The sequence below is a fragment of the Paroedura picta genome, chromosome 2 (genome assembly GCF_049243985.1).
Source record: "Paroedura picta isolate Pp20150507F chromosome 2, Ppicta_v3.0, whole genome shotgun sequence".
NCBI classification, from domain to species: domain Eukaryota; kingdom Metazoa; phylum Chordata; class Lepidosauria; order Squamata; family Gekkonidae; genus Paroedura; species Paroedura picta.
The window spans coordinates 137,140,296-137,158,518 of NC_135370.1; the positions used below are offsets into that span (position 1 = coordinate 137,140,296).

An 18,223-nucleotide genomic window follows, 5' to 3' on the forward strand; every position below is an offset into this window, starting at 1 on the left:
CACAATTTTCAGTTTATAACCAGCAGGCTGTTTAAAAACTGAGCTCTAACTGAAGTAATTTTAATTAAGCTGAAAAATTATCTACAATTATTCCTTAAAACTGCTGATGAATAAACTTGTCAAAAACTTTTAAGGACATTTAGCTAACTTTTAAAACTCTTTGTTAAAAATGTGATTGCATTTTCCTAATAAAATTATTAAAGGACACATTGATTCGAAGAAGCAATTATGCAGAATCGAACCATGAAATCTTTATATAAAATGGGTACATACCTACAAGGGGATAGTTGAATGACATAGTGGCTCACCAGAGCAAATCATCAGTACTTTATTATCTCGGGATAAAATAATTTAAAGATATCATTGGGAAATTAGTAGAGTTATGTACATTGTTGGCATGCCTCAAATGCAAAAGAATCACACATTTACAACAGTATGTATCCAACCTTTGCTTGAAGACTGCCAGTACTCACTGGCAGTCTTTAAGCAAAGGTTGGATACACACTTTTCTTGGATGCTTTAGGATGCTTAGGGCTGATCCTGCGTTGAGCAAGGGGTTGGACTAGATGGCCTGTATGGCCCCTTCCAACTCTATGATTCTATGATTCTATGATTTATAATTATTTAATAACTGCTCTAGCAGAGAAAATACCTTAATATAATGAAGTTTACCATTCCCATTTAGGTATGAAAAACATCCATATTTGTGTTGAAGCAAAGTACTAATAAATAATATAAAACAACCAATATTCCATTTTGAGCAATAAATGACCATAAGCCACCAAAAGTGTGTATTTGTTTAGATGTTGCATTTTCATTTCCTTGTTCAAAATGATGCTATAAGCTTGCTGCCTTTGTCTGAGTAAACATGCCTTTAGAAGTCAGTGGGAGATGTATTAGAATATGAAAAGGAAGTTTGGACCTTTAATGACATACAGTTTCAAAAACGTGTACCCTTGATTTCTGAGGATAATCTTAGTTTAAAAGATTTTATTGATAATACTCAATGACATTCTGGTAAAGGCTTTAAGGATTTTGGTAATCTGATCACTATGGTCTTCCTCCTTTTGGTCTCTTGCTCTTTCTGTTTCTTTGTGTTGCAGCTGCAGCAATGATAGTATCTGTCACATTCTTTGGATGGCTCTAAAATAGCAGTCTTCTGTCTTTGAGGCTAAAAACTGTGAACTCTGTGTTAGCAGAAATTCCACACAGGGGAAGCAAATAGCACATTTAAAAGCTTTAGCATTAGGCAGTGCCATGCAAGCAGAATTAAATTTCAGAGCTGGGACTTGAGTGGGCATTTTTCCCTGCTCTTCTGCTTAATAAAACCTGAGTATGAACTGTGGTTAAGGGCATATGAGAGCTCACTAAAAATGAATCATTAGGATGCTCTGGCAAGCTTTATTATGATATACTGTGAAGAACTTTAAAACATCTACTAGATACTTGCATATGTATTTATCAGACATGTATATTAATCATTATTGCATTAGTAATAATTTTATTGATTATGTGCTCTCTCTCTATATATATAAACAATGCAATCTAAATGTTCATTGTTTTATTGCGGAGGAGATGTGTTTTTTTAAAGTGGCATCAGTGGGTTTTACTTTTGCAGAATTTTTCTTATATATACAAATAAAACTTGTTCTGAAATGATTTCTCAAGAGGGAGTGTGTGTAAAAGAAAGAGTCACACAAGATAACTTGACAGTGCCTTCGTATATAGTAAAGACATCCATGTAAGAAAATCATCCCATGTGGCAATCCTCTGTTATCAGAGTTCAGCTTTCATGGCTTCTAAGTGGAGTGTAAAGTCTTAATTGTAATATGGTTGATGTCCCTGCAGTATACAAGGCAGTTGGTGATTGTTTGTTAAACAAAGTGAATGAACAGAGAAGACATTGTTAAAATATCTGTTAAACTAACTTGCTAGAAATTAGATGTGTGTGTGTGTGTGGGGGGGGGGGTTGGACTGGTACTGCATTTACATATGTGTCCATCTGTCTGCTTTTACACTTTTTGTCTTCAGCCAGTGGGTGAAATGGTTTCAATCCAAGTAGCCTTGTGATTTTCTCCCTAACGTACACTTCTCCCTCCTGTTTATTTGGAATAGGGTGGGGAGGGGTGTTTTCTTGACAATAGCTAGCTTGTAATAGTCCTCTTAAGATATCTCATCTCCATGACCACATTAGTCATAATGTGAGTGGCAGAAAAATCTCCATGGATAATTTTGGTTAGTTAGTAGATTGTTACCATCTCAGAGTTTCTGAAATCCCTAATCTCAGGTCAGCATAAAGCTGCAGTGGCTACAATCCTACTGCCCAATGCAGTATGAATGAAAGTGCTTTCTGTCAGAAACATGTGGTCTCTTCAGTGGAGAGCCTGTGTAAATCCTGTGTAAATAGAGGGAGGCTAACAAAAGATGAGCCCCTGCAGCTCAGAGCATTTGGAGCCATTTGGGGGCTGAATTTGCTAAATGCTGCTTATACCGCCTGAAAAGTTGAAGAGAAAGGAGCATAAAATCCCTTCTTTTCTCTCTTTGCACTCATACCCTGGGGGGAGGGTGTTCAGGGCCAGGCAAGTTTGAGGTAAGCCTATGAACACTGTTTTTTCAGTGCTCTTTTGAGTGTGAAAAAGGTGGCATGGGTCACTGTCCCTTCTCTTATGTCAAAAAACCCACACAGTTAGTAAATGTTGCATGTAAACTAAAGCACTTCATCTCTCCTCCTCACTTCATGGCACTAGGCCATGAACTAGTCATTTGAAAAGTAAAGTTATTTATTTATTTTTTAAAACACTAAGGTGCATTGGATTGTTTAGCACAGCAGTATCATAAAAGAGCTTAATAATTAGCAGATTTCTTAAATGTTAAATAATGGATTCTTAACTAGCTAAATAATAAGAATTTAAAACATTATACCCGTACTTACTAGCTTTCCTGTAGGAAATAGGGTTAGATAAAATTATGGACAGTTTTTCAGATTTAATACCAGAATTGACCAGTGAAGGATGTCTGTAGGTAAATTTCAGTTTTAAATGTCCAGAAGAAATTATTGTATATTTGATGGCTTTTAGTTTGAGTTGGATGGACACATTGATAAAGAAAGACAGAAGAAGAGGCACTGTGGATATGCTTCATAGATATAGCCATAACTAAAGTTGCATCTTTTTAAGGAAAACCCAATCTTACTATAATATTACAGTCTGGTTTACACAGTTTTAGCCAACAAGAAACAAACAGAACAAAGATTCTCAAAATGTATAGGCATTTTCTACCTAGACAGTTTCCACACAGAGGGGTAAAATGCGTGTGGTCTCCTGCTTACAAACGCAAGATGGTAAACCTTGCATTTGCAGCCCTCCTCATGAGAGACCCCTCCCATGTTTTTCCTCTGCCCCATTATGGCTTTTTTGCCTCCCAATGAGACTGCAAGGGAAAACAAGCTGAACTCCTCCCCACACTCCTTGGCTTGTCAATCACAGCAAGCCACCAATCACAATACAGCAGTTCTCTCATGGACTGGCACTCTCCCCCCCCCCCCCGAGCCCATCAAATTTTTTTTCAAGACGCTATATGGTGATGCCACAACACAGATGCATTTTTAATAAAAATCAGCACTTCCACATTAGAGAAATGCCAGAACAATACAGCATTCCCCCCACTCTTTTTGGGATTCGTGTACTTTTGGACTTTATTTACATCTGGGTGGGTTTCTGAACATAGTAACTGGAGCCCCAAGAGTCATTTTGTATAAACGGTTGACTGAAAAACAACACACTCAGACTGCTGTATGAGCAAGAGAAGGCTGCCCGATCACCCACCCCCTTTTTCCCAGCTCATTTCCCACCTTCAGAAATGGGGCTGTGTTTTCCCTGCCTGATCCTAAAAAGACCATGGACACTTTGAAGAAGATTTTATTTTACCTTTGACAATGTAGCTTTGCAGGTGCACTGCAATACAGACCGTGCTATTAAAAAAAAATTATTTGGAGCCGAAAATGGAGTGGGGAGGGTGGGTGTGAGGGTGGGACAATGCTGCAGAGACTATCACACCTTTTCCACTCCATGCAGTCTTATCCCTGGTTGCTCATTGATGGGATGTGAGATAAAAGGTGGCAAATCTACTTTTTGTGATTTCCGTCGAGGCATATCTGGGCAAAACACGTGACAGCCCCTGGATAGCCTTGTGATGCAGGCAATGTCATGTGAAGGGACAGCCAGAGGCTGTCCAGGGGCAGATTCCTCATGTGGAAACGGTCATAGTGTCACCAAATTCTGTTTTTGTCCTGATTCACACTACTCATTTACTTTGTTCTGCATCTACTACATTTGTTGATGAAATTACTAGTTGCATAGAAGCATCCACATGCACTGGTATACCAGATTGCTTGCCTGTTGCCGTTAACACCAGTGTTATTTATTTAGATGTTTGTAGATGAGGGCCTGAACTGCATTACAACATTGTCCTCCCCTTTTTCATTTTATCCATATAGATTATGAAATAGATTCAGTTGAGAGACAGTGATTAGTCCAAGTTCATAGCAAGGTTCCCTGGCTGAATGAGGATTCAAATCTGTACCTCTCAGATGTTAGCTTGATAATCTAACCAATGCACCCTGCTAACTCTTATGCAGTCACAATAACAACTCTTATGCTGTGGCATTAAACTGGTGCAGCAGTAAATGCTCCTTCTAATTTCCCTCTCTACTGAATTTATTTATTTATTTATTTATTTATTTATTTATTTATTTATTTATTTATTTATTTATTTATTTATTTATTTATTTATTTAGATGCATATACCGCCCTCCCCGAAGGCTCAGGAACAGTTCACATCCTGGACAAAATTTAACTGCTATAATCTTAATATTGGCAATGTGCAAGACCCTATGTGGCTCCAGATTGCTGCTGAGCAGGGCTTCCTATGTTAATAAGTGGCGGCTCACACTGACAGCAGTTATAGCCCCATTCTGATGTTTGTGCAACACAAAAACTCAGGCAATAGAGCTGTAAACTGCAAATTTCTTGAGCTGATACATAGCCCCAAATGAGAAAATGTAACATCAGCCACAGGTGTCCAGCAAAAGTTTTCCAAGTAAATTATCAAAGTTATCAAATGTGTAATTTGTAAGGATATCCAAAGTCACAGCTGAATATTATGGAAGATACATATTTGCTACTGACAACAATGTGTGGCCGAGACTCATTGGGGCCACTGGCTGATGCCGTGGAAGACTGGCTGGAGGTGGATGCGACCACCCCAGTGGCTTGTTAATGGCCTGCACTGTAAGCTTGCAGCACATGTGGAATTGGGGGGTGGGGCAATGCAGGACCTGGAATGTCCCTGGCCTGAGGGAGGTTCGGCTGCCTTGACCGAACCTTTACAGTCCTAGCCTTTACAGTCCTAGCCCCTACCGAGTGGAATGAGCTCTCAGGAGAGCTGCAGGTCCTGTCAGTGTTTCTACAGTTCTGCAGGGCCTGCAAAATGTAGCTCTTCCACCAGGTCTTCAGCTGAGGCCAGGGCAAGGAAGATATGGGCCCCTCACTGGGGTCATCGAGCTTCCCCTGGGAAGGCATGAGGCATGGTATCAGAAAGTCTGTTGAGCTGGGGGGGGGGGAGGGACTTTTAGCTGTCAAGGGGGATTTGTAATTGTGGGGTTTAATGATTGTGTTATGAGGTGTTATTGTTGAGAGGATGTTAACAGCGACAAGCCATTTTGGGGAGTGTCAGTATATGAATAAATAAAAAAAGATACCACATGTGTGCGTCTGGCTTCTTCACCCAGAGCACCATGGAAGCAGTTTCTCTCCCACCCTCCCTATGTTGTGGTAGAAACAGCCATGTTACAGTATTTTTTTTTTTTTATAATGATTTTTTTTATTTTCATAAAGATAGAAATATAATCATCATTTGAGAATATACGACCCCACATTGACTCCACAGTGATATAAACTTTTGCCCAAAACTCTAAGAGCCATGAGTCTAAGAGCCATCCACATTTCCACTACATTAAAAAAAAGGCCTGTTTAGATATACAAAAGAAAAGTTATTATTAATCAACTTACTTGTGAGATCGTAGACCTCACATTAACTGCTTGATACAATCTAAGAGCTATCCTAGCAGATATTTCTAGGTTTGAGTTAGATGCTTAACATTAGACATTTCTTATAGCACAGTATGAGTTTTGGCCCTGTATCAATACCCTGATGAAGGGAGAGGAAAGTAGGGCTTTGCCTTAAAGATGTACAAAGAAAAAAAATTACAAAAGGATTTCATAATTTCTCCTTATCCTTAATACAGATACATCTACAGACCATTTATACTTGACCCATTCTAAGAGCCATCCTGACAGGTATAAGTTGAGAGCTTTGCATTTTCTACAGGTCAATATGAGCTTTGGCCCTATAACAATACACCAATAAAAAAAAGTAATAATAAGGGGGGAAAGCCCCATTTTATATTTCCAATGCTAATGATTATATTACCTATATGCCTACTAAGAAAAAGAAACAAGAGAGAAAAAAGGCACTGCTTCCCCTTTTTCATAAAAATAGCAATGTAGGATACAGTATATGTTGTTAATACAGAGAATAATAAGATTTCCAGGTTTAGATTAAATGCTTAACATTAAACATAGAACAATATAAGCTTTCAGTCTTCTATAGCTTCTCCTTATCCTTGGTTCTGATACATCTACAAAACAATTTATGCTTGACCCATTCTAAGAACCATCCTGACAGATATATTTTCAGATTTAAGTTGAAAGCTTAACATTAAACATTTTCTACAAGTCAGTGTAGGCTTTAGTCCTAGGACAATACCCTAATAGAAGAAAGAAAAAATAAGGGGGGGGAACCCCATTTTACATTTTCAGCACTAATGATTATATTACCTATATGCCTACAAAAGAAAAGAGACAAAAAAAAACAAGAGAGAAAGAGACACTGCTTCCCCTTTTTCATAAAAATGGAAATATAGAATACAGTATAACATTAAACATAAAACAATATGAGCTTTCGGTCTTCTTAAGGGGGTCTCATCTCGAGGCTTGCTACATCTTGTCGTTCCCGTAAAATTATATTCTGTCCCATTGGCCTTTGGCGTAGAAAGTGCAGTTGTACTCTTTCCCGCAGAATATGCATCGATAAATCTTGAGGCCGTTGCACCTCCTGGACTCCAGTATCAATACAATTTCCCCCCCAGAGAGATCCTTTAAATCGGTTACTTTCACTGCAGATCCATATTTCTTTTGATTGATTTTTGTACACTGTTGCTTTGAGATGGCTGTATGTCTTTTTAAAAAGGGTGTCCTTATCTGGGCTGCAGAACTCCGGCCTCCCATTTTCCGTCTCCAGAATTTCAGATTTCTCTTCTACTGTTGGTTTTCCACCTTGTTTAGAGCTGTCATCAGCCACTGTTATTGATCCATTATTCCTGTTAAAGACGTCTTCCTTGGCATCTTGGATCTCCTTGAAGATATGAATTTCAGATTTCCGTGGGGATCCCCTCTCATGATGGGGAGAAATACATTTGCACTGCCTGTCTTGAATTTCAGATTTCTCTTCTGCTGTTGGTTTTCCACCTTGTTTAAAGCTGTCATCAGTCACTGTTATTGATCCATCATTCCTATTGAAGACTTCTTCTTTGCCATCTTGGATCTCCTTGGAGATATTTTTGATCAATCCATCTAAAAATACTTTGTAATCTTGGGTTTGTATCTCTATTAGATGAGCCAATCTTTTTAACATAGACATGATTTTGACTTTAAAAAAAACCGGCCCCAAACAATTTTACAAGTGGCCAGTAGAGGTCCTCTGTTTTATCCTCTAATGTTCCGGCACAGGCATGTGACGTATTGAAGGCAGAGATTCTCGTGCTGGCACAGAGTTCTCGTGAGATTTTCCCATTCACAGCTTATCTTATCTTCGAAAACCAAAACAATTACAATAAGCGCTTTTGCCAATTAATTCGAGTTGATTTGAGTCCTTCTTCTGCTTGGTTAGGAGAATTAGCCTGCCTCTTAACGAGGTGGCTTCGGGCAGAGCAGAGTAAGAGGAGGGGGGAAACAAAGGGCTTTGATGCAGGAAGAGAGACGGAGAAAAAAAAAAAAAGCGAGAGATACTTGCAGTAAATGATGTTTTGGAACTCAGCCGATGTCCTCCCCTCAGTTCAAAGCGTTCATTTGTGGTAAATCATCATGTAGGGTTGAAGCAGATACTTTAAGATTAAAGAAAGAAAAGAAAGTCCGAGGTAGAAAATGGCAGTCGTCCTCTGGACCTGGAACGCTGACAGCCTATAATCCAGGGAGATATACTCCCTAAAGGATTGGAGACGGCCCCAAGAACTTCCTGGGTAGAAAGGTGAGGTGGGGTTTGCGTACCCCTCCTCTTTTCTGCCAATTGCTTGCACAATTGACCCCTGTCAGGCTTCAGAGATAGCAGAGCAGATGCCCTGCCACCCTCTCAGGACGACATCTTTAGCCACACCCCCCCATGTTACAGTATTTGTTGGAAGTTTCACAGTTAAAATTCAACACAGCTGCAGGTTTGGAAGGGGTGGAGCCTGTTGGCAGGGAATCCAGTTGCTATCAGACTCCCTGGGGTTCAGGGACTCCATAAGAGGCAGCACATAAAGGAGCGTAGCTGACCTGACTGGGAGGCCAGAGTATTTTTTTTTTTTTGTCAGGCAGCCTGGGGGCAGCCAAATGAGGTCGACACCCTTTGCCCCCCTCCATAGGTTGCTTCCTTTAGTGGTGGATTCCAATAGGCAAGGGGATCTGCTCTCCCAGCTGGGAATGGTGTGGATCCCCAGGGAGCCTCTGGATTCCAGGGGTGGGGTGAATGTTTCATGCAGTCCACCAACTGCTAGGTCAGGCTCTCTCTCCCATGCTGTACAATAAAACAAAATCAGAGTCCAGTGGCACCTTTAAGACCAACAAAGATTTATTCAAGGCGTGAGCTTTTGAGTGCAAGCACTCTTCCTCAGATTATCACTGACTCTGGACTCTGATTTTGTTTTGTTGTGCTGCTTCATACCAACAGGCTACCCACTTGAATCTCCCATGCTGTGTCAACCTTCCTGTGGGAAGTAATAAAGCTGTGGTTTTGTTTACACCCAACACCGGTGTGTCATGACTTATTCCAGTGCAAAATGCCCTTCTGCAAGTCAACAAGTCCACCTTTTCTTCTCTTCTTAGATAGACAGCAGATCCATTTAAGATCCTGATTTACCAATAATATTTGCTGCATGGCTAGTAGTTTCTACTACAGCACGCATCAATGTTTGTATAACTAACTATATGACCAGGGAAAATTATAATGATGCCAGAAAGCCACTTTTTCAAGTCTGGGCATGGCTGTAATCAGTCCAAACCATGTGGGCACCTATCAATACAAACAGGTAGCAAATTTTAAACAGGCACTTGTTCAGAGTAGCCATCAACATATGCAGAACTGGATGCAGTATTGTTATTGTTGTTATGTGCGAAGTCGTGTCCGACCCATCGCGACCCCATGGACAATGATCCTCCAGGCCTTCCTGTCCTATGGATGCAGTATCGGACCTCAGAATTAAGGATTATGGATTGTGGTTTCTTCATTTGGGAAGTTTGTTTTTGGATAACCTATGAACCACCATGGCACAGGGGGAAATTTTTGATCTGGCAAAATTGGGTTCAGATTTCAGATTATCCAAGGATCAGCTGGCCACTGTGTGAGACAGGATACTGGGCTAGATAGACGATTGGTCTGATGCAGCAGGGTCTTATGTCCCCATAACTTTTTCAGTGTCCTTGGATACAGCACTATAATTTGTTTTAAACTTGCTATTTGTGACCTAGATCTTTAAGTCATTTTGTGAGTAATGGTGATGGTAAACATATTATTGCCTGGTCTCCTGGTCTGTAGGTTTAAATAATAAACTCAATAACACAAAAGTAATTTACACAGATATTTCATTGTGTTTTTAAAAAAATCTTTCCCTATGCTCTTAGTGTTTTACTTTAATGCCTGTGTATCTGTAGAACATACATGAAACTTTTTTTTTGCCTTTTAAGCTAGTAACATTATGTTTAGAATAATAGGAATGTACATCCACTTATAGATAATACAAGCAAATGTAACGTTCCTGTGCTCTTCTCCTTTTCCGAATAAAAACAGGGACAGCAGCTGTAGGCTAGGCTTTATATGGGGATGGTGAAATTCAGATGCTGATGCTGGAATGCAGGGTTCTCTCTCTCTCTCTCTCTCTCTCTCTCTCTCTCTCTCTCTCTCTCTTTGTAGAACTAGGGTTCCCGCTGTCTTCCTGATCAATTTAAAGGCAGTCTGTTTCCAGAGTTCAGACATGTGTTATTATTATCAGGTTTTGTGCCTTGGCATGCAAGAATTTTCCTGGGAGGGGGGGGGCAGGTTCACAATTTTTTAAATAAATTACTATCTTTCATGTTCATCCATGAAATTCTAAACTCTTTAAGAGGCCATATGGGCAGTCCTGTTAGTATAGCAGAACAGCTATTCATACAGCTTTTTGCTAAAGTAGTCTGGTTAAAACTCTAATTCAAAACAAGCTGTGGCTAGAAAGTAGAAAATGATGGCTGCCCTTTGCCTCTAAGGAAAAACTAGCATGAAACTTACACACTTTCTACACAAAAAGTATTGCTGTTGTAAAAAAAGGAATCTTTGATAGAAAATATGTATGCAGAAAGGAAAGGTGTGAATTGTGTAAATGGTCAGGTTGTCATTTTTCTCTTTCCATGTGCTACCAAAGAAAGTCAATAAAGAGAGTGTAGCTCAGAAATCCCTGACTTATTTATTTTTAATTAGGGCAATGGAATTGATAAAATTCTCTTGTTCTACAAGTATCCCAGACTTTGAGGCTGATCTGGAGGCATGACTGAGCTCCATAATTTTAGGAGGGGGGCCATACCAGAAAAGGGTACCTTTATATGTAATATACTGTCCTTGGAATCATCTGAAAGAAATTCATCAGCAGAGTGAGTTCTGCCAGGAACTGTTAAATATATCTTCTCTGTTCTATCCCTGAGGAGCACTGTACTGTATAGCATACAATGGATGAGATCTAGAGGAACACTGACAGCTTTGTGCCTTGCCATTGGGGGGTGGGGTAGAAAATGTAGAACATGAAAAACAATGTAGAGAGGCAAACTCCTCTGTGGTATTGGATGTTCCATCCCTTGAAGATTCCTGAAATCTGTAGATGTTGAAAGCTAAACCCCAGTGTACAAACTCGTATAAACCTTTCCTCTTAGAGGAACTTTTTTTTGTAAGTCCCCTCTGAAATTTGCTTTCTGTATCCTTAATGTTTCTTCAATGTGTTTTTATTATGGAAGGGAACCATATGTTTTGAGGGTGACCTGTTAAGGGTATACTTTTTGTACCCTTGTCTTGTTGTAGGTCTTCTTGTGTTCATTTCTTCTTGTGTCTTCTTGTGTTGTGTTTCACTGTTCAGTGTTTCACTGAATTCCAGTTCCAATCTTACTTACAGTGAGGTAGATCCAAAGAATGCTCAAGAATTAATTTGCTTTATATTGAAATTCAGATGCTGTCATGCAATGCTTTTGTTCTGGGTGATTTAAGGGATTTTTAGTCAGTATAGAGCTGGCAAAATACAGTTTTGTTCTCTATGATAGTTCCCTGAAATCTAGTTATTTTTTCATTATATGAATGGACAAAGACTGTCAGCACTGGTCATTAATCTATGTAAACTTTTAGACTACAGTGGTCGCATTGGCTATGCAAATCTTACCAAAACTTTTACAGGAATGTCAAATACCCTATCATTAATTCTTTCTTTCTGAATGAAGGCACTACCAAACTTCTTGGAAGGCTCCAAATTATTCTATAGTTGGAAGATACATAAGTATTCTTGCAACCATCCATAACCGTATACGTGTTTCTGTAGTGTTTGAGTCTAACTGAGAAAGGGAGATGGGGGTGATGGAAAACATGTAGTATATGCATATGCATACATCCATAGGTTTTAGAAAAGAAGAAAAAGATATCTTTATCTTGATAATAAATAGACAACAGGCTGATTTCAACTTGCACTTTTGGTGTGGATTGCTCCTGCCTCTCCATCTCCGGGTACTGCTTTTCAAAATTGCCTTAGGCTATAGTACAGCACCTCAGATCCCCAAGGCCCATTGCCTGGCTCCTAATAGCCACTCTCCATCTGTGTCACATGAACAGCTGATGAGATAGCGCCAGTGTCTGTATTTTGGAGAGCACATCCACCCAGGTTAAAATGCTGGGGTTGCCAAGGAGCAGTCAGAAGCCATTAGTGTTTGTAAGAATTTGCCTTGCAGCAGTTTCTTGGCATCATGGAAAGGGTGTGTGTGAATCTGTGCTTGGACACACGTTTGCATTGGCTAGTGGACCACTAAGAAGGAGTTCTTCCAAAACAATATTCACCCACTCCAAAAAAAAAATAGTTGGCTCTAATAAGTCACATAAGATGTTGTCTTTTTTTTTCTTTGATCACCCTATAACCCCTCAATTCACCTTTTATTTCCCATAAGTCAGGGAAAAAAGAAAGCAGCAACTTAGGGGTCTGGCTCAGGTCCTTGGGCAGATGGAAGAGAGCTACTCAGCCTTGGGGCAGGGTGGTTGTAATGAAGTGGCCTGTCATTCTGTAAATAGTGAGGACCATCTTTTCCTTGTGATGGAGGGTATCACATTGCAGTGAAAATGGAAATGTCAATAAAATTAATCTGCTAGCTCTTTGCTATAGCTTTTCTTTTCTCTAGTTAGACAGGGCTGGGTGGAAGTGATTTTTCATATTGTTTCTGCATTTTTTTAAAGGAAAAGGTGGGCACCATAGAGGCAGATGAAACAGAAATTAAAGTTTTGAGATAAATGGTCTCTGTGCAGCAGTAATGTGTTTGTTTTAGTAGCTCTAAAGAACTAGAAGAGGCTATAGGAATTAGTTTGTGGGTCTACAGCATTCCTCAGGAAGCTATGGAGCGTCTATCTCAGGCTACATTGAGCACAGAGTTTATTGTTTTAGGCTTTCTTGGACAAGGTTTTTACTTAGCATGGGATTTATGGCATTTACTGCTAATGAATGTCTATTCTTAAATTACAAAAACCACCGTCTCAGTGCAATTCCCAGATGTCCTTCCAGGACCTCGGCTTCTTAAACACCAGCAGGGAGCATAAACTCTCCACTTCTCTGTTTTCCTCTTTCGTGTGGCTCCGGGCTAATGATGTGTAAGGAAAACACAGCAATCTATAAAGTCTCAGTGCTGTCCCAGTATTCTTCATTTATTTTGCATTTGATTATGCCACAAGTCGGATCTTGTTTCTTTCCTTTTTTAAAAGTTATTAGTTCAAATATTAATGTAGGAATATGGCATATATTGCTGCTCTTGATTGATGCCTTCCCAAAAACAGGAAGACGTGCTCGTATGAATTTTAAGAAAGTAGGGGTCCTGCAATGCCTTGCCAGAAGAGTTTTTCAGATACATAATTTAGATGCCCTCCAGGCAGGCTTTCAAGGCATTTTTGCTGGAGGGCAAGAAAAAATAACTATGACTGTTAAAAGTAAATGATTTTTGCTAATGCACAATTAATGCCAGGGAAAAGCACTGAAAAGAAAGATGCTGATGGGAACTTCTGATTAAGCGAGCACCCTACCTTGATGTGCATCTTTTTTTTAAGAAAGAAGATAATGATCACTGATGCAGACACAGAAGTTTTCATGTCTTCCAAATACTGTGTTCAGGGTCATACAAGGTATAAGTGTGTGTGTGTGTGTATGTGTGCGTGTGTCTGTGTGTGTCTGTGTGTGTAGGGAGATGATAGTTGCTAGGAGGGGCTCAGCTGACAGTGTGTTATGTGCACTGAACAGTGACACATTTACTGACACCTATGCAGAGGACCCAGAATATATAGACTACAGAACATTTAACTTGATTACCTACACCATGTATTCAGCAGAGTTGTAGGAAATGCATTTACAGCAAATAGGTTTTTGTGTTGGCAGGTTTTCCCACATTGCATGCCATAATTGACAAAGAGGTATTGCACTATGTCAAGCACACAGTTATAATTGAATTAATGATATGTGCATGTATGAGGCACAAAATTAGTATTTGAACTGATAGGATTTCTAATTTTTATATCTATATTGTCAATTAGATTTCAAAAAGACATTAAAAATGCCCAGTTTTAAATATGTGAATGATGCTTCATTTGTACTTCGATAGTTAAATATATGATTATTCTGATGGGTTTATAGTTCTTGTTTATTATGTTTCCTTCTCCCTGTTTTCCCCTATCTCTCAGGAGATGGTTTAGACAACAGTGTAGCCTCTCCTGGTACAGGAGATGACGATGATCCAGACAAGGATAAAAAGCGTCAGAAGAAACGAGGAATTTTCCCCAAAGTAGCAACAAATATCATGAGAGCATGGCTTTTCCAACATCTCACAGTAAGTGATGACAAAAAAGAAAAGTGTTCATTCAGAAATCTCCTCATATTTAATATTCCCTTTTTAAAGAAATGAGTCCCGTTACTTTTAATGAATAACATTTTAGGCATTTGAAGGGTTTGCTGGGTTTTTTTTCCTTCTGGCTATGGATTCGACTTTAGAATTGTGGTAGTAAATACAAAACTAAATACTGAGTACAAAACCAATTAATTTATTTGGCTTAAAAATATGTCTTCCAACGAGTCTGGGATTCAATGTCTGGAATGTATTTTTACACGCAACACAAACACATTCCTATATAGATAAGTTACACACAGAGACATACCCTGTCTTGGATCGAACTACTGCTAGATGTTCAGGCAACGATCTTCCAGGTGCCCATCTCAACCAGATATCCATATTTTACATAGGAGTCTGATATGATACTGGCTGATCAGTCAGTGTGAGAGTCATATATCCTCAGCTCGTACATGGGGTGTCTTCAAACAAGAAACACTAGATGTTGGAACAACATTAAAAAAAACCCACAGTACTGTAGCATATGTAATCCAGTATGCATTTCAAGATATACTGTATTTACTTGAAAGGGAGATGATCCTGAATGCAAGATGCTCTCCTATATGTAATACGCACACAAAATTACTATTGGACATAACAGTAACTTGTATTCTAATACAAGATGACTACTTCTTCTTTTCATGGTATGCCTGGAAAAACACCTAGTCTTACACTGGAGTAAATAGAGCCAGTGAAGCCAAAGTATTCACTTGAAAATTTCCCCTTCATGAGATTAAATTTAAAATATAGATGGCTTCTAGGTTTTCTAATTCTTCAGTTCTACAAGAGATTAAAGCACCTGTTTAAGCGGCTGTTCAAGTCCATTATCTTAAAAGCTAGCCATATTAACTTCAGGGGAAAAAGATTAAATGTGAAAAAGCAACAGTTTTTAGTAACAATCTATCTTTATCCTTCTGTTTGCAATTGGCTTTATGTGTTGGTGTTCTGTTGACTATTACAGCTGTACTTAGGCATCAAAATACATTTTTGCAAAAGAACTAGTAGCTCTCACATGGAAATGGTGGAAAATGGTAACAATTATCAGTTCACTTTTCCTCCCATTTTGCTTAAAAGGATAGCATGCTTAACTATCTCACGTAAGGGCATATTTGTGATTGGTAGAGTTATAAGTTTCTTTAGTAGCAGACGTTAGTTACAGTGTCATGTTTCTTGGATGGGTCCCTGTTTTGTTCCTAGTCTTGGCTACTGAGCAGCTCTGCTGGTAGAAGAGTGTGGGTTAGCAATAGATCCATAACTCTAAACCATCATTTTGATGTAAGGGCATTATTAGCAAACTAAGGTGCATTGATTTGGCCTGTAGGGTCAGGATTAGCCAGAATAGCCAGTGCCTCTGTTGGAACAGTGGTTATTTTTGCCTTCTGGCTATGGCCATTTCAAAGGTCAGGTGCCCTGTAGTACCCACTTGGCTCAGAGGAATTAGACAGAACATGAGTCTCTGGGCTGATTACTTAACCAAAGACAAAATAATGAGTCCTAAGCAAATACTGACTAATTGAAAGGGCTGTAAATCCATTACATATTGGTCAGGGATAATCAGGAGTATTTAATCACTTTTATCTATTCAGGAGCACTGAAGCTGCAACAGCAAAGCCCTGAACCTTGCCATGTGCTTATTATTCTCATCATTATCAAAATTACTTCACAGCTGTTCTTTGCTACATCACCTCAGCTGGAGATTTACTAACCTGTAAAATGTTTTTAATTTGGAAGTTGAGTGAGTGTGAGGGGGAGATTTTTTTTCGTTTTTTGCTGAAGAAAGTGGTTAGAAGAGCAACATAATGAAACTGAGGGTGGGGGACTTGGGGCCACAAATAATTCGCTTTATTTCACACAGTCTTGCATGTTAATTTCTTTCATTCTCACTTAGTTGGCCATATCCCCATAGATTTTTGTGTGTGTGTGGAAGGCATTTGATGAATGCTTGCCAAAAGAACCCGGTGTATCTCAGGTTTTTAGCCTTCATTCTGTTTCTCCTTTCACTCTGGATGAACTAAGTAAACTTTGATTAGGATGATTCTTGCAAAAGCTAAATGAAAAAGCTCTTGACCTTTTGAGTTTTAATGAATTTGCAGGTGTTGAAAGATATGCCATAATTCTTAGATCTGAGAACTGATAATGATGAGTGCAAAGAAAATTCAAAAGGATTTTTTTTGCATAAATACATTCCAAGAAGGAAAAGAACTCTTTATTTATTAAGAAGTCCACTATTGTGGTTTATCAAGTTAGCGTGCTCTTGTGAAATACAACACTGGTCCAACCACCAAAAGAGAATCTATGATACATTCATATTATTTTTCAAGGAAATTTCTTCAGAAAAAAATATCCCACAATTTAAAAAGTATTCCTTGCCCAGTACTCTAACCTTATTTCAAATAGGTCTGTCCACCCTTTTGTGCTCTGTGACCTGGTCTTGTATTACAATAATCCAACAATGTACCCTTTTTGTCTTTCTTTTAAAAAAGAAACTAATTGAATTATCTCATTATTTTAATTTGTTAAGCAAATGTATTTTACATCTCAGGATGTGTTCTTAAAGAAGGGGCTGCTAAGGCTTTGCCCCTTGAATGGCCCATTGGTGCATTTTGACATTCATGCATTCTCATTAATGAAAGGAACATAAAAGAACTCTGGTTGTATTTTTTTTTCAAACACCCAACCAGCATGGAACAACTTTTTCCATAAGCCACAGGGGTCTCTCTACATATGTTCTCAACTGCAAGCTATTGTCACCTATTCTGAATACCTCAAAAGGACAAATAAAATACTAAAGGCCAACTGTAGCAATTGTTAGTTGTTAGTCTCAATATGACAAAAATCATTAACCTCTTCTTTCCCTGGGAGGCAAAGTATTTTCCTTTAAACTAAGCTCAGAAATTTCTATGTAATGGTAAATGTTTACTAAAGCTATCCACTTGCAATTATATTTACTTATATATTTGGGGGGGAAATGGATTTTTTCTTCAGTGTAAGCTATTTTTAGATAATAGTTTCATTAACAAATTATCTCGCTTATCTAGATTGACTATCCTTCATATTGTTATGATTTCATAATTTTATTTATTCCCCAACAGAACCACTTCCATTGCCTAAATAATAGGCTAAATATAAAGCTTGTGCTGATAAAACTATAATGCATACACTGGAGGTTTCTATCATGTTCTCATTCTGCAGTTGGTATCTGCTTTACATTTGCTATTACAATGGTACAGGAAGATGAAAGGATCTAAGGATGAATTGCTTGGAAATGTGCATGCTTTTCCTGGATAATATCCAGTATTTGAGTGGGTAAAGGAAATCCTAGCCTGGTAGTATAAGCTTTTCAGTAGTACATAAAGATTATGATATCAGAAAGGTAAACCTGACATTAAGGCTGTTGTTACTTAACTTCAAAGATAGTTAAAGAAAAGGAACAGCAAGAAATCTGACCCAGGCAGTCTTTATTCATAGCCTTGGAAAACTCCTTTCCCTTCATGCCAAACAGCCCTTTAGTACACTCAATTAGCCTCTCAGACATCTCTGCTTTCCTCCCTCAAGTGCTCCCCTATTTGCCCTGCAAAGAACATATTTGATCATGGAATGAAAACAGGAAGTGCTTGTGTACGAAGACACCTCTTGCTCACACTGGTTTTGAGCTAAAGGGCTTCTTATCATAGCAGCCTCAGAAAAACTTATTGCACAGAGTAGACACTCTT

The 18,223-nt window shown here is 38.8% G+C and overlaps 2 protein-coding genes across 7 annotated transcripts in view; one reads left to right on the forward strand and one right to left on the reverse strand.

The window, feature by feature from the left end:
• The window catches only part of MEIS2 (Meis homeobox 2), a 290,954-nt gene that overhangs the window by 71,108 nt on the left and 201,623 nt on the right, over window positions 1-18,223 (forward strand). For 5 of the 6 annotated variants that reach the window (XM_077322964.1, XM_077322967.1, XM_077322969.1 and 2 more), the window contains one exon: window positions 14,308-14,453. In XM_077322964.1, the coding sequence (XP_077179079.1) occupies window positions 14,308-14,453 (146 nt within the window). The remainder of the gene's footprint in view (window positions 1-14,307; window positions 14,454-18,223) is intronic. The other variant, XM_077322965.1, reaches the window with a different exon arrangement.
• On the reverse strand, window positions 6,488-8,457 carry LOC143830449 (uncharacterized). The gene is made up of 2 exons (XM_077322970.1): window positions 8,131-8,457; window positions 6,488-7,927 (listed from the first exon to the last, which is right to left on the reverse strand). The coding sequence occupies exon 2, from the start codon at window positions 7,756-7,758 to the stop codon at window positions 7,030-7,032; it is 729 nt and encodes a 242-aa protein (XP_077179085.1). The 5' UTR covers window positions 7,759-7,927; window positions 8,131-8,457; the 3' UTR covers window positions 6,488-7,029.